Source organism: Geotrypetes seraphini, chromosome 17 (assembly GCF_902459505.1).
Source record: "Geotrypetes seraphini chromosome 17, aGeoSer1.1, whole genome shotgun sequence".
In the NCBI taxonomy this organism is placed as follows: Eukaryota; Metazoa; Chordata; class Amphibia; order Gymnophiona; family Dermophiidae; genus Geotrypetes; species Geotrypetes seraphini.
In genome coordinates this window covers 16,725,277-16,745,935 of record NC_047100.1, presented here as the reverse complement: position 1 = coordinate 16,745,935, position 20,659 = coordinate 16,725,277, and the positions used below count along the sequence as shown (strand labels likewise).

The following is a 20,659-nucleotide window of genomic DNA, read 5'->3' as shown; positions in this document are numbered from 1 at the left end:
AAACCATAGATGAGTAGCAGAGTCTTTCTGTCCACTGGATATCAAAAACATTATGCCAGTAGGTATGCCAAAAAAAGGGTCTTCAGTTGTTTTTTTAATTCCCATATTCCTGCAAAATGGACAAATAGAAGGATATTGGTTTGTATTAATTTCTTTTTTAACCCTTTATACTTCAAAGGGAGACATTTTGGACCTGATTCTATAAATGGCACCTACATTGTAAGCATCGCTTATTACATTTTTTGGTCAACCACTAGGCGCCGTTTATAGAATCCCGCCTAGTGATACCTAGTTCATGCTTAGACATCGGTAGGCATCCTAGAGGTAGGCACCAGTATATTTCTAATTTACTGGTGCCTAACTTGGACACAATCCATATGTTGAGCTCCACGATCCATAAGGAAAATGGTGCTGAATATACATGTAGTGTAGTGACTGTGCTGACACCAAGGACCTTATTTTGTAAACCGTACCTAAATCAGCAGGCACCTAGCAAAATGGCATCTGTTGCATGTCAATCAAATTCAGGAGCCATTTGCAGAATTGAGCCTAGCAACACCTAACTTAGGCGCCTGTAGGCGTGATTGAGTTAGGTGCTGGTATATTAGGCCAGGGTTTTCCTAGCCTAATTTACTGGTGCCTAAGTCATTCCACCCCTATTCTCTACCCCTAAACTCACCCACTTTTCATAAAAATACAAGTAGGTCAGTGGTAAAAGGAAGCAGGGGAGACCAAAGGCCTGTTGGCTGGATACCATCAAGAATGACACAGGAATGAACATAAAGCACTTGAAAGAAGCCGTTGAAAACAAGGAAGCATGGCGAGGACTGGCCTACAGAGTATCCAAGGGTTGGACATGACTGAATGGATAGTAGCAGTAATAAAATTTTAATAACATAGTCAATTACCACGCCAATTAAGACAGTTAAATAATTTTGAGTTCTGCGCTGAACTCAGCTAGGTGCCACCAATCTAGGCACCATTTATAGAATCTATCCCTAACTGTCTAGTTTAGACCTGCTGTTCAGCTGGCCACTTCCACTCTGCTCATAACCAGCCCACAATTCTAAGCATAGTATCTGGTCATTGATGGATTTAAATAGCCTGGTATAATCTGTATAATTTTAAAAGTATGTAGATGTGAAAGGTCAAAAAATTATGTTCTAATCACAGACACTAAGATTAAACAAGAGGCTTTCTTAGAGATTGTTGACAGTCTGCCAGTACAGAAAGTTATGCATTTGTTGGCCACTGGTAAACACATAACCTGTTTTGAATATCAACCTTCTTCACTTTTGGTACATTTAAAAAACTTTTCATTATACCTGAAATAATGATTTTCTTTTCTACAGATTTTTACAAGAATTGGGACGACACAACTATGTCACTCCTACGTCTTATCTTGAACTTATTGCTGCATTTCGACAACTGTTGACTCAAAAACGTGATACTGTAATGAAAGCAAAAAAGAGATACACTAATGGTTTAGATAAATTAGCTTTTGCTGAATCCCAGGTGAGTTTGAAAGGGACAGTCAGTTATCTGGATGGCAGTAACAGTACACTCTGAAAATTGTGCTACATTTCTGAAGTAAAGAATACTATACGCTGAGGTGGTTGAGTTTTATGCAAGTGTAAAAACTACGCACTCAGTTTGAAAATGTGTGCATAGAGAAAAGTAAGTATATGTGTACTATGCTTTAAAAATTACCCCATAGAAGCCATGCTAACAAGTGTACATTGCTCCGTGAGCATGTATACTTCCACGGATCATTTATGCACATGGCATAGGCTGCTATACATAGAATATGTTCGGCAATGAAACTCTCTCTTTAGTCTGGGATAGATTTTCAAGGAGCTGCTGAGCAGCAGAGTTAATTGGTTAATTTTAACCTGTTAACTTTATCCACATTTTCTGCCTCTGCTACCCAGCCGAAACCATAGCTAAATATCTGGCTAAATCTAACTGTACAAATCTTATGGGGTTAGATTTAAGGTGCCTGCACTTACCCCTTTTGCAAGAGGTTTTTAGTGCTGGCCGGCGCACTGAATGCTCTGAGTTCCTTTGAGCATCAGAGTAGCTCAGAGCATTCAGTGCATCGGCCAGTGCTAAAAAAAACCTCTTGCACAGTTTTGTAAAACGGGGGGTTAGCCAACAGAGGGGCCTATTTACTGAAGCATGGTAAAGTTGTGTATTTAACACACATTAATAGCAATTTTGAATGTTAACTGCAAAACTTTTGCAGTAATATTTGGGCCTGGTAGCTAACTGTACCCCATATCATGTCATAACACGTACTTTATATGCTATTCAGTGTGTTATAAGATTCTGGTTATGTGTATGTGTGACTTCATATATGTGAATGTCTTTATCAAACTATTCCATTAGTGAGTATTAAAGCTCATATTAAAATCTAACACAGGTTAGTAAATAGGCACCAAGATTAGCCTGTTAGAATTCTGTAAGGAAAGTGCCAATATTTAGGCTCCAAGAACATGCATATATAATCAGAATGTTAGCATATATTTGTATATATGTGCACATTTCATTTTCCAGAGACAAGCAGGGGAGATGCAGGCACTCTTGTTGGTCCTAGACTGATCCTATGTATCGGCCCGCCTCATCTGCTTCCCTCCTCCCAGGGCCCTGTTTCAGCATCGTTGGTGGAGGTCAATCACTGTTCCCCAGTGTCTTCAGACTGGGATAAGACGGCAGAGTTCATGTGAGCGTCATAAGGCCGCAAACAGATGGGCTGCCAGAGGATCCATTCCCTCACCACCAACAGGCTCAGCACCAACATCTGACAGCTTCAAAAGGTTGCCAGCAGCATCAGGCCGCTTGCAAGCATAAGGAAAGGCTCTCGCGGGCCCTGTTTTGGCCTCGCAGCCCTCTCCTTCCACCAGCAGACCTCTTTCTTCCAGTAAAGGTAAAACAAAAAAAATCCTAAGTCTGTTCTTTCTCCTAGTGACCCTAGAGTTGCTTCTTCTCGTACTCTGACCTAATCAAAATGCCCAGGATCTGCTGATCCTATGGCTGCAGCCAGCTCCAATTTCTTTAATGCCTCTTCTGACTTAAAGGTCTATTTCTCAGTCAACATCCCCACTCCAGTCAGCCTCTACATTTTTTACCTTACTACAATGCTTTATGCAGGATAGTGCTGCATTACTCCAGATGGTCCCCACACCTCTACCACCTTCCCTTTCAGCACTGCTGGTGCCCCTATGGACAGAAGACTCCTACCACCCTTCCAAAGCAGGGTCTTTCTCTTTGGTACCTCCAGAATGTATCCATGGAACAGAGTGGGGCCCATGCACCTCTCTCTGCCCCTCACCCCCTTCATCAATTAGCATCTCCAGAGGTCTGGTCTTTTCTTGAAAATAACACCATGTCAGTACACGATCCGCCTCCTCCTACTCCAGCACCTGACCAGATGAAGCACTCAGAAAAATATTCATATCCCAAGTTCCTCCAGAGGGTTTCTTCCTTCCTCAGTCTCAATGAAGCTGTTACACCTGCAGACAAACAAGATTTCCAAGCTATCCTCCAAACCTGTCAGGGACCTGCTAAGGAGCATTTTGTGCTTCCTGTACTCACTCGAGGAACGCAGAGAGAGGGGTGACATGATCGAGACATTCAAGTATCTCACGGGCCGCATTGAGGTGGAAGAAGATATCTTCTTTTTCAAGGGTCCTGCGGCAACAAGGGGGCATCCGTGGAAAATCAGGGGCGGGAAACTGCATGGGGACACCAGGAAATTCTTTTTCACTGAAAGGGTGGTTGATCGCTGGAATAGTCTTCCACTTCAGGTTATTGAGGCCAGCAGCATGCCTGATTTTAAGGCCAAATGGGATAGACACATGGGATCTATTCACAGAGAAAGGTAGGGGAGGGTCATTGGGGTGGGCAGACTAGATGGGCTGTGGCCCTTATCTGCCATCTATTTCTATGTTTCTATGTTTCTATCAAGTCCTTCAACACCTACAACTCTCCTCTTTAATGGTATGAACAGCCAGCCACGCCGGCCTAGGCTCTCCCTCTGATGTCACGTCCTGGTCTCATGACCTGGAAATGACTTCAGAGGGAGAGCTGAGGCCAGCGCAAACAGTAGGTTGGAGGTGCTTTTTTCGCTCTAGTAAACAGCCAAGGAGGTTTGGGGCGGTGGAGAGGAGGAGATGTGCCAGTGCCCCTACCTAGATGGCATCCAGGACGGTCCATCCCACCCCTCCTTACTACACCACTGCTCAGAACCTAGAGCCATTGGGGCCAAAAAGAATGCTGCCTACATATCAGTCATCTAGAGCTCAGAGCAGTCTTTTATGCCTTGATAGCCTTCCACCCATTACTTCAGTGCAAGTGCATTCTAATACAGACAGACAACCAGGTCACAGTGTTCTTCATCAACAAACAAGGGAGCTCAAGATCCTTACGCCTTTGCAGGGAGGCCTTCCACCTTTGGTCTATGCCCTTTCTCTCTGGGCAGATCTTCAGGCAGTATACATTCCAAGACAAATATCATAATGGACTTCCTCATCTGCAAACTTGATCCTCACAAATGGTCCCTCAATCCCAAAGTACTTCAAAGACTATTTAAACTTTGGGGGTCTCCGGTTATGGACCTCTTTGCCTCTTCCAAACAATGCAACATGTCTACAGTTTTGTTCGTTTTGTCCAGTGAATCAAGTAATCATGAGGGATGCTCTTTCTGTCCCTTGGAAAGAAAATCCCTTGTATGCCTTTCTGCTCTTTCCACTCATCTCCAGTGTCCTTCAAAAGATTATCAAGGACTCCGCCCATCTCATCCTGATAGCTCCTCGATGGACCAGACAGATCTGGTACCCTCTTCTCCTGGACCTTCTTGAAATACCACCAATTCCCCTTAGAACCCACCCCTCCTTCCTCATGCAAAAAAATGGTCAAATTCTTTATCCTAACCTAGCGAACCTCAACCTAACAGCATGGAAATTGAAAGAAGAGTCCTGGCAACAATTCCCGTTTCCCAGTCAATAAATGTTATCTTTGCAGCCAGATGACCCTTGACCAGAAGATCATACAAATCTAAGTGGACATGTCTTTCTCAGTGGGCATCTTCCCAACATCAGAACCCCCTAATGTGTCCAATTCCATACATACTGACTTACCTCTTCTACTTATCAGATGTAGGCCTCAAGATAAATTTAGTGCACCTTCATCTGTCTGTGATATCTGCCTAACATAACCCAATGAATGAGAGGCATCCTCAGAGGAATCACCAATCTCTGCCCTCCACTTCGAGCTCCACCCCTGAAATGGGATCTCAACATTGTTTTGACCAACTCATGAATGAGCCTTTTGAACCACTAGGCAATGCTTCTCTTAACTTTCTGACATGGAAAACGGCTTTTCTTCTTGCCATCACTTCATCTAGATAAGTCAGAGAACTTCAGGCATTGGTAACCTTCTATCCTTACACCCAATTCTTCCCAAACCATGTGCAGCTACGCACGCACCCAAAGTTCTTGCTTAAGGTGGTATCCAGTTTCTGCCTTAACCAGAATATAATTCTACCATCTTAATTCCCTTCTTCGTGTGCCACAAGAGTGGAGCAGCGCCTCCATACCCTGGATTGCAGAAGAGTACTTCTTTTTTTAATCTCAGTCAATGCACTCTTACATTAGACCAAATAGCTTTTTGTCATTTATAACCTGGCCAACCTGAGCTGGCCAGCTTCCAAATGCACCATTTCCATGTGGATCTCATGTTGCATTGCAATAAGGCACATCAACCCACACCTAGCAGAATAGGAGAGCACAGATTGCATGTAACATCTTCTTCAGTGGCAAATTTCTGAGTAATCCCAATGCTGGATATCTGCAAAGTTGCAATCTGGGCCTCAGTTCACACTTTTACAAAGCATTACTATTTAGACCAGAGCACAGTGCAAGACATTCAATTTGGACAATCTGTCCTCTGCAACCTCTTTCCTCTTTAAACTATCACCACCACTCTAATGCATAATGTAGCTAGGGACTCACCAACAAGTGTGCCTGCTTCTCCCCTGTTTGTCTCTTGAAAAAGTGAATTTGCTTACCTATAATGTGGGTTCTCTATAGACAGCAGGGGAATTAAGCTACTCGGAAGACAGGAGTCCCTGCTTATGCCCAGGAAGCCAAAAGCTTACTATAGCTAGAGGAAAGCACCTACACACAAGATCAGTCTAGGGCTTCACCAACAATTGTGGCTGCATTCTGTAATGTATCTGTAATGTGGAAAACCTACATTACAGATAAGCATCTTAGCTTTCCGGATACATGCTATTCTATAAAATGCTGCCTAAATGTTGATGGTGTACAGATTTAAGTTGGGCTATACATGGGTGAAGTCAGAGTACTTGTGAGCTGGGTACACAATTATGCATGTGAATTATACAGTGCTATAATTTACATGTGTTGTTTAAAAATATGTACATGTATTTGTCTTCCTACACTAGTATTTTAGAAGGGAATGTAGTGTGTACTTTCTTTTTATAAAGTAGATATCCTGCAAACAACGGGATGGTTAGATAGGCTGAAGTGAGCTTAGATGGCAACTTCAGCAGTTGGAACCTAGGACAATACCAGGTGGACTTTAGTCTGTGGCCCAGAAATACCAAAGAAGAGAAGTTAATTTAATCATGTATTTTTAATGAGAATAACTAATGGGCAGATTGGATGGACCATTCAGGTCTTTATCTGCCATAATTTACTATGTTACTATGTTTAAAGATACCTTCTTGCTGCTTAAGAATAGGTTCTTATATAATTATCTTCCACATGCTAAACATCATACTAACTGGCCAAATTTGAAACCCTGCCCCAGGCATACCCTGACCCAACACCTAGTTTGTTTAACAAAATTTGTACATACAATGATTTTGTGTGGCTATATTTGTCCAGACAAAAGGCAAGGAATTTTAACTTGTTAGATTTATGCAATTAAAAGTAAATTTTAACCATATAAATCAGTGATCTCTAGCCTTTTTCATGTAAAAGGCTATGGTGTGAATAAACCACCTTGACCTGCTTGTTCAGACTGGGTATTATACATTAAAAATTAATACTAATATTGATTCTACAACACTTCACTTTATTTTGAATTGTCAACAATAGCAGATTCCATAAATAAGTGTCTCAAAATAGATTGTTTATAGGCACTATATCGTGGGCAAGACTGATACTAACAAGCAAACTATGTGGAACCAATTCCTGGACTTACAATAGTTAAAATGGTGTGGTTTATTAATATAATATGTAAATATAAAATACAAATGCAATAATAACAAATAAATACAAAGCCAAACACTCTACTAAGGCATAAAGTCCAGGGGTCTGGTCATCTGACCACAGCAAGGACTTTATGCCTTAGTAGAATGTTTGGATTTGTGTTTTATATTTACATATTATATTAATAAACCACACCATTTTAACTCTTAGAAGCCCAGGAATTGGTTCCACATAGTTTACTTGTGGACATCTGTTCTTTTGTGGTACCCAGGTCCATTGCTGTGGGAGTTTGTACCGACCTTGTGGCATTGATCACCCCACAGTGTCTTTTGTTTTCTTCAACAAGACTGATATTAATGCATTTACAGGATTTGAAGAGTAATTCAGTCAATTGAGGGCGGCAATGGAGAACTTGAGAGGCCCTGAACCATGCATTGGAGATCACTGATATAAATCTTCTGAATACTGACCCCCCCCCCTTTGTAAAACTCGGCATTATTACTCTCTTCACATTCAGAAAACTGACGGACATTTTAAATAGCATATAACATTCTTTCTGCAGTTCATTTTTGTATATACATATGCTGTATATTATTTAATATTATTTTGATTGTGTAATGTATAGTTTTGAAATGTTTCAGATTCTGATGGCTGACTCTTAAAAGATTCTTCTATTTGAATAAGCAGATATATTTTCATCTGAATTTCTGGAGCCTGTCTATTAGTTCAGTGTAATTTATAGAAATAAGCATCAACAAACAATATTAAGTTAATCACAGATTTATTGAGTTAGTCCAATGCAATGGTATCATCTTTGTTGATTCATATTTCTGTAGAAAGTTGCATGATGGTATAAACACTTCATGAAGAAATTGAAAAAAAAATATGTATCTCAGAATAAATATTTTCATAAGCAAATCTTGTTCTAGGTTGGTGAAATGAAGAAAGAATTAGTGGATTTACAACCCAAACTGGAGGAGGCTAAAGTAGACAATGCAAATATGATGAAGGTAAGTGATGGAGTGTTATGAGCTTAAATTGCAAAATCATATTGATTGATTAAGGTGACTAAGATAATCATTTTAATTTAACTACTACTAAAGTTCTTGTTTTATCTTCCAACTTCAATGATTTATTTCCATCATTTGGGGGATAGAGAGAGTATGGAGATGCTGGGCTACCAGTTAAAGGAGGGAGGGAGAGAGTGTGTGGAGATGTTGGACCAGTTGAGGGAGGGATAGGGTTACCATATGGCTCCAGAAAAAGGAGGACGGATTGAGACATTGGGTTTTACTTCCATTCCTTTCAGTAGAAGTAAAACCCGGATGTCTCAATCCATCCTCCTTTTTCTGGATCCATATGGTAACCCTAGGGAGGGAGAAAATGTGTGGAATTCTTCCGTAAACATCTGAAAACCTGGTTATTCTCAAAAATGTAACTCCTCCCTCTCTGGTTATTCTAGACCTCTAAATTTTCTCTTCATTTTGCCTCTTCTTCCACTGGAGTTCCTTTCTACCCTAACTCTTGTTAACCGTGTCGAGCTTTACGAATGTAGAGATGATGCGGTATACAAACCTAAGGTTTAGATTAGATTAGATTAGATTAGATGTCAGGCTACAAGAGAAGTGGAAGAGAATGTGTAGATGCTGTTAAGGAAGAAAAAAAGAGTGTGGCTTTGCTGGGCTACAAATGGGGATAGAATTTAAAGTTACTGGGCCATAAGATGGGAGAGAAGGTGGAGATACTGGGTTAATAGAGGGGAGAGAGAGTGTGGAAGTGCTGGGCTACAGTTGGTATGGAGAAGGAGGAACTGCAAGGTGGGTGGCAGCCTGAGATAGAGGGAAGATGCTGGGCATTGTGAAACCATGTGGGAGAGTTGGCGGAGTTGCTGTCAAGGAGACAGGAGGAAGGTATTGATTACAGAGGGTAAAAATATGATCATGGGGAGTGGGCAAAAGACAGAAGGAAAATAAGAGGCCAAGGTAATGGGAGAGCTAGGGAAAAGAGATTAGACAGGAGATGAGATAAGGAGATACAGAGTTTAATAAATGAAAAGTTAAAAAGTAGGTTGAGGACCCAACTGTAGGGTGAGAAGGAGGGTGAAATTTGAATGGATAGAGAGGCAGAAAAGAAAGAGAGGGAAGCACTCAAAAAAGGCAAGATCAATATGTCAAATATAGATGCCATAAAGGAATGGAAGAGGATAGGCAGTGAGAGGAGACATGGCAAATGGGCAACAGAAACGGGGAAAGAATGAGGAGGTGAACAGAGAAAAGTGGAAAAGAGAGACTGGGACCAATACGACTAGAAAAATAAAATGCACAGACAATAAAAGTAGAAGAATGTATTGAATTTTGATTTTATTTACTATAAATAAATTACTATAAATCATGGATCGTGCATCATGGATGGCTTTGTATTTGTTCAGTGCGAGAGGAAATAACATTTCTCTTTTCATCTCTCCAGTGTTGTGGTACATGCTAAATTTTACTTTTGGAGTTCCTAGTTCAATTTTGCCTTCATATATCTAATTTGTGGTCCTTTGTTTTGTATTTTCCTCTGGATTCTATATATGATGACTATTGTATGTATTGCCAATTTGCATGCACAACTTAATTGGTTAACAAACCAATCAGTGCTGATAATTGTCATTTAAGCAATTATTGGCAATAATTGTCACTAATTACAATTTATGCTCACAACTTGCTAAGTATAGTCTATTAAGTTTTGCATGTAAATTCTACCATCTGGAACTCAAAATGGACATGGCCAGGAGAGGGGCATGGGCAGGTTGTGGACATTCCTATAAGAAAATAAGAAGTGCTAAACTGAGATAGACTGAAGATCCATCAAGCCCAGCATCCGGTTTCCAATAGTGGCCAATCCAGGTCCAAAGTACCTATCAGTTATGCGATTTATGCCTAAGTTAGAAGCATTTACACCAGGTTTTAGTAGGTAAAAATGACTGCACCTAAATTTTAGTTGTGGAAATTGGTTTTACATGCTTTCTATAACCTATGCCTAACTCGAGATGTGGTTTATAGAATAGAGCTAAGTGTGGGAGTTTTGGCACCATATATAAAATTAGGTCCTTTATGTGTGTTACCAAGATGCAGTATTCTGTTGGCTCGTATTTTTTTTTAATAGAAATCTATAACAAATCTATTTGTTCTGTTTTCCTTCTAGTAGATGAATATGTGATCTAGGGACCAATGTAATATTTGTACTGCTGTCTAATTATAAGTAAAAACCAAAAAAAACTCTGTGGAGTGACGATGTTCCTAAATGGGCTTTATTTGAAAGTGTCAAAGTTCCAAAGGTACACTGAAATCATCCACATAAAATAATTCCATCCACATAAAATAATTCCATCCACATAAGAGCCTTAAAGGACCTAGTCCGCTAGGGATACAGGACCCAACATGGTCCGCGTTTCGACAAAAAGTCTTCTTCAGGGGTCCTATAAATAATGAGGGGTACATTAAAAATGCATGTAAGTTATGAATAGTAGTGGTGATAAAATGTGAAACTGTGAATGATATCTGACATGCAAAGAGTATGAAAGATATGTGATAAAGGACACAGTGATGTAAATGGCACTAATAAAAATGAGTTGGTGAAAAAAGTGATAAATATCATAAATATGTGAAAACAGAAAATATTTGAGTCTGTGCAAAATGCAGAGTGAAGTGAAAAACTTTAATTATATTATAAAAATGGTGGACGTGCGAAGACCATGCTAAACAAATGATCAGTGAATACTTGTGTTTAAACAAGCTAGAAAGACACAAAGGGAACTATATAGGACAAAAAATGAATGGAGAATACATACCCTGGGGGTCCTATAAAGGTGAGTACGTGGGAAACTAAAATAATATTGAATTTAAAATTGCAGGAGTTAAAACCATATATAAAACTCTATACTACTGCCAAGTTTAAGATTGAGCATATTAGCAAAGCCATGTAGAATGTTTTAAAACCCAAAAACAGATACAAATGATAGATGATAGAAAAAAGGGGGCCACGCAGTAAAAAAAAGGGAGTGAGGGCTTCCAATAAAGAGGCTAAATTGAAAAACCTAACAGGTCAAAAGCCATACAAGTTAGCATACCCAGTGAACTGTGATTGAAAGAAAAACGGTGAGAAGAAGCCACAGAAAAGTGATAGTGGGTGATGGGCTCAGAAAAGGAACCATGCTGCACTTTTTGTTTTTTGTCTAATTATAAGTAGCATTCTCGCTGTTTGAATCATAGGAATTAGTGCTATTAAATTATGGCAGGTTACATAAGAATAGTCTTACTGGGTCAGACCAATGGTTCATCATGTCCAGTAGCCCGTTCTCACGGTGGCCAATCCAGGTCACTAGTACCTGGCCAAAACACAAGGAGTAGCGATATTCCATTCTACTGATTCAGGGCAAGCAGTGGCTTCCCCCATGTCTTTCTCAATAACAGACTTTTCCTCCAGGAAATTGTCCAAATTTTTCTTAAAACCAGCTACGCTATCCACTCTTACCACAGCCTCTGGCAATGCATTCCAGAGCTTAACTATAACATAACATAACATAATAGCAGATTTATAGACCACATAACTGTGAGTTCAGTGCGGTTAACAAAAGATTATGCTATAGGGAAATACAATGTTGATAGGATGAAAAGATTTAGTTAGTCAGAAATTTTGAAAAAAGAAAAGTCTTCAAAAGTTTTCAAAAATGTTTATAAGATATATATCTAATCAATAGGGGATGGAAATTTTTATCATGAGAAGCAGCCTGATAAGAAAGGCAATGGCCAAGGTGTCTCTTATCTTTACAGCAGGGAACGTAAATAAGGCATGGGATTTCCTACTCCTCTTATGAGTCATGGTAACAAATCTTTCAGTGAGATATAAAGGAGCGGCACCAAAACTACTTTGTAATATAAACAGCTTAATTTAAAAATCACCCGGGCCTCTACTGGAAGCCAGAGCAACTCGCAATAATAAGGAGTAACGTGATCGTACTTCTTCAGGCCGTAGATCATTCTCACAGTTGTGTTTTGTACCAAAGCAGTCTAGCCAAATTTTTCTTAGTGGTAATGTATAACATTACAATAATGTATAACATTACAATAATCTAAAATACTCAAAAGTAATGTCTGGACTAAGAGAGTAAAAGTGGTAGTGTCAAAGTAAGATCTGAACCACTATGTCTATCTGAGTTTTCATGGTCAAACACTGATCGAAAATAACTCCCAGAATTTTAATTGTGGGGACTTAATTTTTATTGTCGGTTGAAAGTTAATCTTTTGAGTGGATACAAAAAAGAATTTAGTCTTTCCCTGATTTAATTTCAGCTTAAATTCTTGCATCCAGAGTTCCATTGTGTTCAATACTGACTCAATAACTGGAGTACTACTAGATAATGTAGCACCACATGGGATAACAATTGTAATATCGTCAGCATAGCTGAATAGCTCAAACCTAACTTACTAATCCAGTGACCCAAGGAAAGAAGATACACATTAAAGAGTATAGGAGAAAGTGGGGAGCCCTGAGGGACTCCACAAGGATTTTTCCAAATTACTGAAAGAACTTCCTTGAATTTAACCTGAAACAGTCTTGATTCTAAAAATCCTTTAAACCATGATAGTACTTTACCTTGGATTCCTAAAGAATCCAAAAATTCAAGCAATTTACCATGATCTACCAGACAGACAAGAAAGAAAAACACACATGAAATTTGTCTCCCCACCGGCTAGAGGGTGCAAATATAAAAGACACCACCAACAACTGCTATCATATCAAGCAGCCATATGGGGTAAAGACCTAGAAAAGCTCATTGCACACACAAACAATTATGAAGAATTCAGGAAACACCTAAAAACTTACCTATTCGTGAAACACCTAGGCAACGAACCGGAACAACAACCCCCCTCGTAACATCATCACATAACTAAACTTGCAAAGTGTTAACCACAACCCCTAATCACTAACTACGAACACTCTATTCAAGTCACGGAATATTTCTACTTCTGCGCAAACAGCTTGGCACTTCCTGGCCTTGCAACACACAAACTGTTGTTAACATTATTAATATTATCAGATGTAGACTGCATGGTACGAGATGTATACTGCTATACTCTTTAATTCATTGTAAGTAAAGTTTCTCTTTATTATATTGAGATGTACACTGCTAAACTCCTTAATTCATTGTACGTAAAGCTTCTCTTTATTGTATTTACATTTTCTTTTATTGTATCCACAATCTCTTTTACTGTAAACCGCCTAGAAGTCGCAAGATAGCTGGCGGTATATAAAAATAAAGTTATTATTATTATTATTATTATTACTTAAATCAAATTGAAGCACCAGCGCATTGCTACCCTTATTCAGAAGGCTATTCAGATGGTCCAAAAGTGAAGCTAAAACAATCTCGGTACTATATTGGGGTCTAAAGCCTGATTGAGAATCATGCAATAAAGAATTAAATTCCAAATATTTTGTTAATTGACTTTGCACCAGCCCTTCCATGATCTTAATAAAGAAGGGAATGGATGCTATCGGTCTATAATTTGAGGGTAAGGAAAAAGATTCTTTTTAAATTTTTGATGATAGGTGTAACAATTATTTTACCTTCTTCTTGTGGAAACATACCTTTGTCCAGTAAATCAGTAATCCATTCTAGCACTTTCAATTTAAACTCCGGAGGTGTGCAAGACATAAAATTTGCCGGGCAGGAGTCCAGCATACAGTAATTTAGAAAAATCTATCCGATCGGGATCTTCAAAGGTAGACCATATTTGGTCAGCTGGAACTTCATCTAGTGACTATTCTCTGTGGTTAGCTACTTGTGTATTGAGCAGGGATTTTTTTTTCAGGTTTTGAATCATTTCACAATGTGCCTGATAGTGAAGGATTTGTGTTGTTATTATTCATGCTCTGCTCTAAATAGTAATGCTTTGTAAAAGTATGAACTGAGGCCCAGGTTGCAGCCTTGCAGATGTCCAGCATTAGGATTGCTCAGAAGTATGCAACTGTAGAAGCTGTTACACGCAATCTGTGCGCTCCTATTCTGCCAGATGTGGGTTGATATGCCTTATTGCAACATGAGATCCACATGGAAATGGCATGAGAATCGATATATTATTTAGAATTATAAGTTCCGTGGAGAAAAAGCCTAGTTCTACTCTGCAACTCTTTGGGGGTGGAGGAAGGTTTTTTTGTGGGTGCAGAATATGTTTACATTTAATTCATAAGAACTGCTATATTGTGTCAGACCAAAGTTCTACATGGCTCAAATCTGCAGTAGGTGGCATATAGAAGAATCACCCTTCAGGTATGTCCTGATGTTGAAATGGTTGAGAAACACTTGTAGAATGACTGTGAATGTTTGTAGATGAAAGAATAATGGTAACATTCAGAATAAAGGGGTGTTTGCATTTAAATACATCCTAAATTTTATTTTTCAAACAAATAAACAAAGCAATACAACACCTAAAGAACACAATTTGTGTTGCTGCAAAAGGCTAGTGACAACATACGATCGCTACTTGAACATTACAGCATCAATAAGTACCACACAATAATACCCTTCCCAACTGCAGAGAACACTCAACAGGATCAAGATCCCCCCCCCTATAGATTCAGTTTCTGAGTAATAGCAGTCCAGGTATTCATCAATTGCAAATAATACCCTCTACGTTTCGCCACATATAGTTCCATTTTCCCCATCAATGATAATTTCACTTTCTATTCACTCGTATCAGGTACCAGGGGCTGTTTCCAGTAAGCAGCTATGAGACATTTAATCGCCGCCAGCCCCATGTGCATAACTTGGGTTTGCCATCTGGTCTCACAAATATTAGACACCCCCAGCAAACAATTTTGGGGAGTAACAAGAATTTGAACCCTCCACAGCTGAGACAAGGATCCCACCACTTCCTGCAAACAAGGTATTAGCACTGGGCACTCCCACCATATATGTAGAAAAGGGCCCACTGCTGTGTGATAGCGCCACTCTGGGGTGTAATACCAGCGACTCAACACCTTATAGGCATTCTCCTGTATCAGGGTACAAGTGGACACTCTACCCACCTCCTCACAAATAACATCCCATTCTTTAGAGGTAAAGGAACAATGTAAGTTTCACTCCCAATGGCGTCGAAAGACAAAATTTGGTACCACTCATCCCCTTAAATATTGATAAATAATGGAAATAGGCTGCACCCTCTGTAAAGTCCCCCAAAGCTGTTCTAATTGTTCATCCTCAATAGGAGAAGTTGTATCCCATCCTCGAGCAGTCATATAATGTTTCACTTGAAGATAGGCCAGATAGTCACCTGCCCTCACCCCAGGGATATGTTGCAAGGCCTCAAAAGATATTACGGTTCCCATTTGCAAGAAATCCCGAAATTGGTTTTATCCACTAAAAATTGTTCCTCCCGCAAGAAAGCTAAAGTGTAAGTTGCCAGCCCATTATTGCATTCTCTTTTCATTCTATCCCACAGCTTAATCAGGTGTAAAATATAAGGATTATCAGTCTCCAACTCCCACTTTTGAACAGTCTGAGAAGACCAAAGCCTAGCATCCAATCTACCCTGGGGCACAAAAGACTGCTCCAACAGTACCCCCCACTTGTTGGAACCCAGGTCCCACTCCAATAACATCCGCAGCTGTGCAGCTTGATAGTACCATTGAAGGTTGGGAGCCCCTTTCCCACCCTGAGCTCTATCTGCCCACATCACCTGCTGTGAAATTCTAGGTGCTCTTTTGCCAGATAAAGTCCTGAAATTCCGCTTGTAACATCTTAAACATCCTAGCTGGTATGGGAATATGTAATGTCTGAAACAAAAATAATAACCAGGGTAAAATATTCATCTGAAGTACCGCTATACGCCCCCCCTGCCCCCCAGGAGAGCCAAAGCCCATGCCAGCATTGAAGATCCGACCGGATCTTTCGAATAACCGGCCCATAATTAACTTCATATAAACAAGTTAAATCCCCAGGCAAATAAATACCCTGATATTTAAGGCCCTTAGATGCCCACTTAAAGGGGCCTAAATTTTATTTTATTTTTGGGGGGTTTTATAGCCATCCTCCACATGAGCCCAGAATGGTTTACAGCAATACATTCACAATATTTTGGAGGCACAGGATTAAGAGTACATTTGCATTATACTGAAGGATGGCGTAAGGGAAAAAGGGGTGTATTCACAATATATTGGAATCGGAGCATTAAGGGTATCTTCACAATATACTGGGGAAGTGAAGTGAAAGTTACAAAGGTATTTTCACACTAGGCTGGGGGCTTTAGATTTAGATTAGCATAAGTAATAGAGGTATCTTTGGATGTACTGGAGGTATTTGATTAGATTACATTTGTCATATACTCGAGTCAGGGCATCTAGAGATGCATTCATAATTTATTGGAGGCATTTGGAGGTACTTTTGTTATATTCAAGTCAAGGATTAGAAACATAGAACATGACAGCAGAAAAGGGCCCACGGCCCAACAAGTCTGCCCACTCAAATAACCCTCCCCTCTAAGTTCCTCTTTGAAGTGAGCCCACGTGTTGATCCTATTTGATCTTAAAGTCAGTCACGTTACTGGCCTCAACTACCTGAAGTGGAAGATCATTCCAACGGTCGACCACCCTTTCGGTGAAGAAGTACTTCCTAGGGTGACATCTGTATATTCACAGCTAAACTGGAGACATGGGGCTGGTGGGACCTTGGGGTGTTGGAAATGTACCTGTAGTGATCAATACCCCGCCATCAGCAATGTGTCTCAGGTGATCGGTTTCAGTTGCATACCGATAGAGCCTGGCCTTTAAGGTCTCAAGGTGGGTATGCGCTGGTTCGAGAACAATATGGTGTTTACCACTTTCCAGAAGGTTAGTAGGTTATCTATAGCTCGAATTTCTGGGGGAAGCTAGTTCCACTGTTTTATCATACTATGAGAGAAGGATTGTTTTCAGGCAATTTCAAGTTGGAGCAGATGAGCCGGTGGGATGCATAATCAGTGTTCAAGTTGGGATCTGAGTGGTCTGGTCCAGTGAAGGATGGGGAGTTTTTCAGCTATATAGTAGAGCCTAAGAAGAGTGGAGCTAACTTTTGTATATAAGTTCTTGAAACCAGAATGCTGCCCAAAACCGTGCAAAGCATGGCAGCAGAACTGTGAAAAAGAAACCTGGTTTAAAGGGAAATGTTTGGGGGGGGGGGGGGGGTCTTTCCTGATTGAAGCAAGGACTTGCTGTAAAAGAGGACTTTATTTGTGATAAATCTTTCCAAGCATCATCAGCAAGTGTGGCTGTGTTAGGACCGGTGCAAACTGAACTGGATAATAAAACTTGGAACTGGAAATTTTTGGTGGAAAGTTTTTTCTTTTCTTTTTTCTCTGCTGTGCTTATTCCAGAGTAGTCCTCCAAAGAGCGTGAATACTTGCGACTGGGGCTGGAGCTGGGTTGCCAGTGCTAGGCTTAGCCTGGCCCCATCTCAGAGCGTTAATTCTGGATTTGGCTGTTGCCTTTTCTACCTGTTTGTCCTTGAGGCTGCACTCTTCCCCTCGCAGTATGGGATTAGGCAGTAGCAGTCTTAGAGCAGAGCTCTTTAGAGGCAAGGAAGGACCTGCTCTTTTTCTCAGCAGCTATATTTTAATTGTCTCCCTTTTGGAGGACTCCCATGATGGTTTCTTGAATTCCACCCCAGGCTGAGAACCACTAGCTTAGAGTTTTCAATCACTTCTACTACTTACTCAAACCCCCATTATTAAGTATTTAAATGTCAGGAGGTTGGTTGCTTTGCAGGTCTTTATTAGAGGCTTCATGTATGATTACCAACAGCTGACAGATTTTAAACTGTGATCAGAATATGTACATGTGATCACTAGTTCTTATTTTTTTTATCCACAGATTATAGAAAAGGAATCTGCCCAAGTAGAGGCAAAAAGTATAATAGTAAGAATAGATGAGGAAGCAGCTACACAGAAAGCAACAGAAGCTCAGTCTCTGAAGAATGAATGTGAGAGTGACCTGGCAGAAGCAATTCCAGCATTAGAGGCAGCTCTCTCGGCACTGGATACCCTAAAGGCAAGTGAAGCAAAATGAAGAAATGCTGCATTAATTTAATTGTCCATTCTTCTAGTTATTCAGTGATGTGTGAAATAATATGAAAAAAGTCATCTAGGAGTAGAGTTCAGCCATTTTTATACAGCCTTGTCTTACAGAAAGTGAATGATAAAATAGAAAATACAATTTTCTGCTTGTATTTGTAGTTTTGATTTTTTTTTTTTATGTTTGGGAAAATTGAACAAAAGAGCAATCACCAAGCTATTATTTGTATCAAGTTTCAAGTTTCATGTTTATTTAAAAAAAAAATTTATACCACTTAATCAAATTTCTAAGCAGTGTACAGAAATAAAAAGTGTCTTAAGATCAAATTAAAATTAAATTACTAAACAGAACCAGGTTAGGTTAGTAAACACATACAAACATATATACTAACTACAAACAATTAGGGAAGAAGGGTGAGAACTACAATCTTAATGAAAAAGAGCACAATTAAGGAAAAAATAATAGGTAAGGGTAAAAGGCTATAAAATTGGTTTTTTTGTGGGTGCAGAAAATGTTTACACTTAAGGACAGTTGTTATCCAAAAGCATCTTGGATGCTTTAGTACGGATTCGATTTGTAAACGATTAGGCGCGAATTCCAGAGAGAGGGTGCAGTGACAGCAAAATTGTTGGATCTCAGCGTATGGATTAATTTTAATGATGGTACCACAAGGAGATTCTGCGATGTAGAACGAAGCGATTTAATGGGACTTTAAGGAATTAGAATATGGCATGAAAATATGCATAACTAAGAAACAAAAAGGAAAATACTTAAATAAGGAAACCAATTCTAGCCCACTAAGTGGGGATGCAAACTAATAAGAATATAAACAAGAAACTTTTCACATGGAAAAAGGAAATAAAGCAAAAAGAGACTGAGATTTTAAAAGCCTATGATTTTTCTTTAATCAAGCTTTAACTTATACATATCTTTTCCTCAAGATCATCTAAGACCTTAAAACTGTATTTACTGTTGGATAAGGAGCTTGACCTAGTTCCAGTATTGTCATCCCAAATAGAGTCAAATTTAAAATGTTCAGAGCAACTAGGAACAAAAGAAATCTGACTGAAAGTAGAGATTTCAGTGCTTTGGAGGACTCAGAAGCTAACAGGGAAATCCTCTGACACAGCCAGGGTCTGTTGGGAGTTTCTCCCTCCATCAGAACCAAAGCTGACAGCTTTTTCCCAAAAATGCGACTCATGGTCTGGCTGTTTTTGGCATTCCTGATGTGATACCCATTCCTTGAGCCTGCAACACCTCAAACTTTTCAATACTCACTGCATTGCATTTGCGAACTTTGGTGATGATGTTCCAGGCTGTGCAGGTTTGGCATCCATGGTCATAGAACTTTCCAGCTCACTTGTTTCTGGTCTGACTTAAAGTAGCTCACTATCTCTGGACTTATCTTGGGGACCACCTTGCTCCAAATAATGCTCAATTGGTCCTTGCTTTCAGATACCCTGATTCTCTGAGAGATAGGATTGGGCTTACCTATTACACCAGAATAACCAAGGAAAAAAGCATCAGAGAAGCTCAGTCAGCCATCATCTTTGCTCCGCTCCCTCCCCTGGGCTTTGTAATTTTGATTTAATAAATTTAGATATTCCTGGTTGAGCTATCTGGTGTTGCTCAGAATATCCAGTATCTAGTGGCTGACAGAAAATGGTGAAAGACAAAAATATTTTGTAAAATATATACAGTATTTGACCAGATTTTTATTATAAAAAAATTAGGATATAAAGTGGGTTTTTTTTGTTATTGTTTTAGGGGAAGATATCAATTTTTTCCAAAGTAATCTTGAGCACACTATTTAAGGTTGGCCATGAGAAAAGCAAGGAGACCTCAAGTGACTTTCTTAGAGCTTTGACACATTGACACCAGGTTATATTAGTATTCTAAAATGGAACCTTGGCACCTAGATTCCATTATAAAATAGACACCTACCATGGAGCCTAGCAGTACCTCAGTGGAAGTACACAGTTATTGAATTGTCTCCTATGGGAATATTCTATAAATTTCACCAAAAATTATTCTTTAAAGGATGATCCAATATGAGCACACTTTATAAAATAGAGTTGAGTGACAAATTTCACACTCAACTTTGAGCATGAGAACTTATGCCAGCTGAAGCTTGATATAAATTGTAGTGTGCAAGTTGGGCATAGATCCCTACTCTTCTGTAACACTGCACACATCTTTTGTGAATGTCCCTGATTTGCCTATGCCCCTCACATGGCCTTGCCTCTTTTGAATTGCGCATGATCCAATTTAGGCACTCAAATCATTTGGTACTCAAATCATAATCTGTGCTAATTAAGTGCTTGTTAACT

The 20,659-nt window shown here is 39.6% G+C and overlaps 1 protein-coding gene across 2 annotated transcripts in view; it reads left to right on the top strand.

Moving 5' to 3' along the window:
- DNAH12 (dynein axonemal heavy chain 12) overlaps positions 1-20,659 on the top strand; it is a 451,362-nt gene that overhangs the window by 332,395 nt on the left and 98,308 nt on the right. For both annotated transcript variants that reach the window (XM_033925718.1, XM_033925717.1), the window contains 3 exons: positions 1,353-1,515; positions 8,168-8,248; positions 18,129-18,305. In XM_033925718.1, coding sequence (XP_033781609.1) covers positions 1,353-1,515; positions 8,168-8,248; positions 18,129-18,305 — 421 coding nt within the window. The remainder of the gene's footprint in view (positions 1-1,352; positions 1,516-8,167; positions 8,249-18,128; positions 18,306-20,659) is intronic.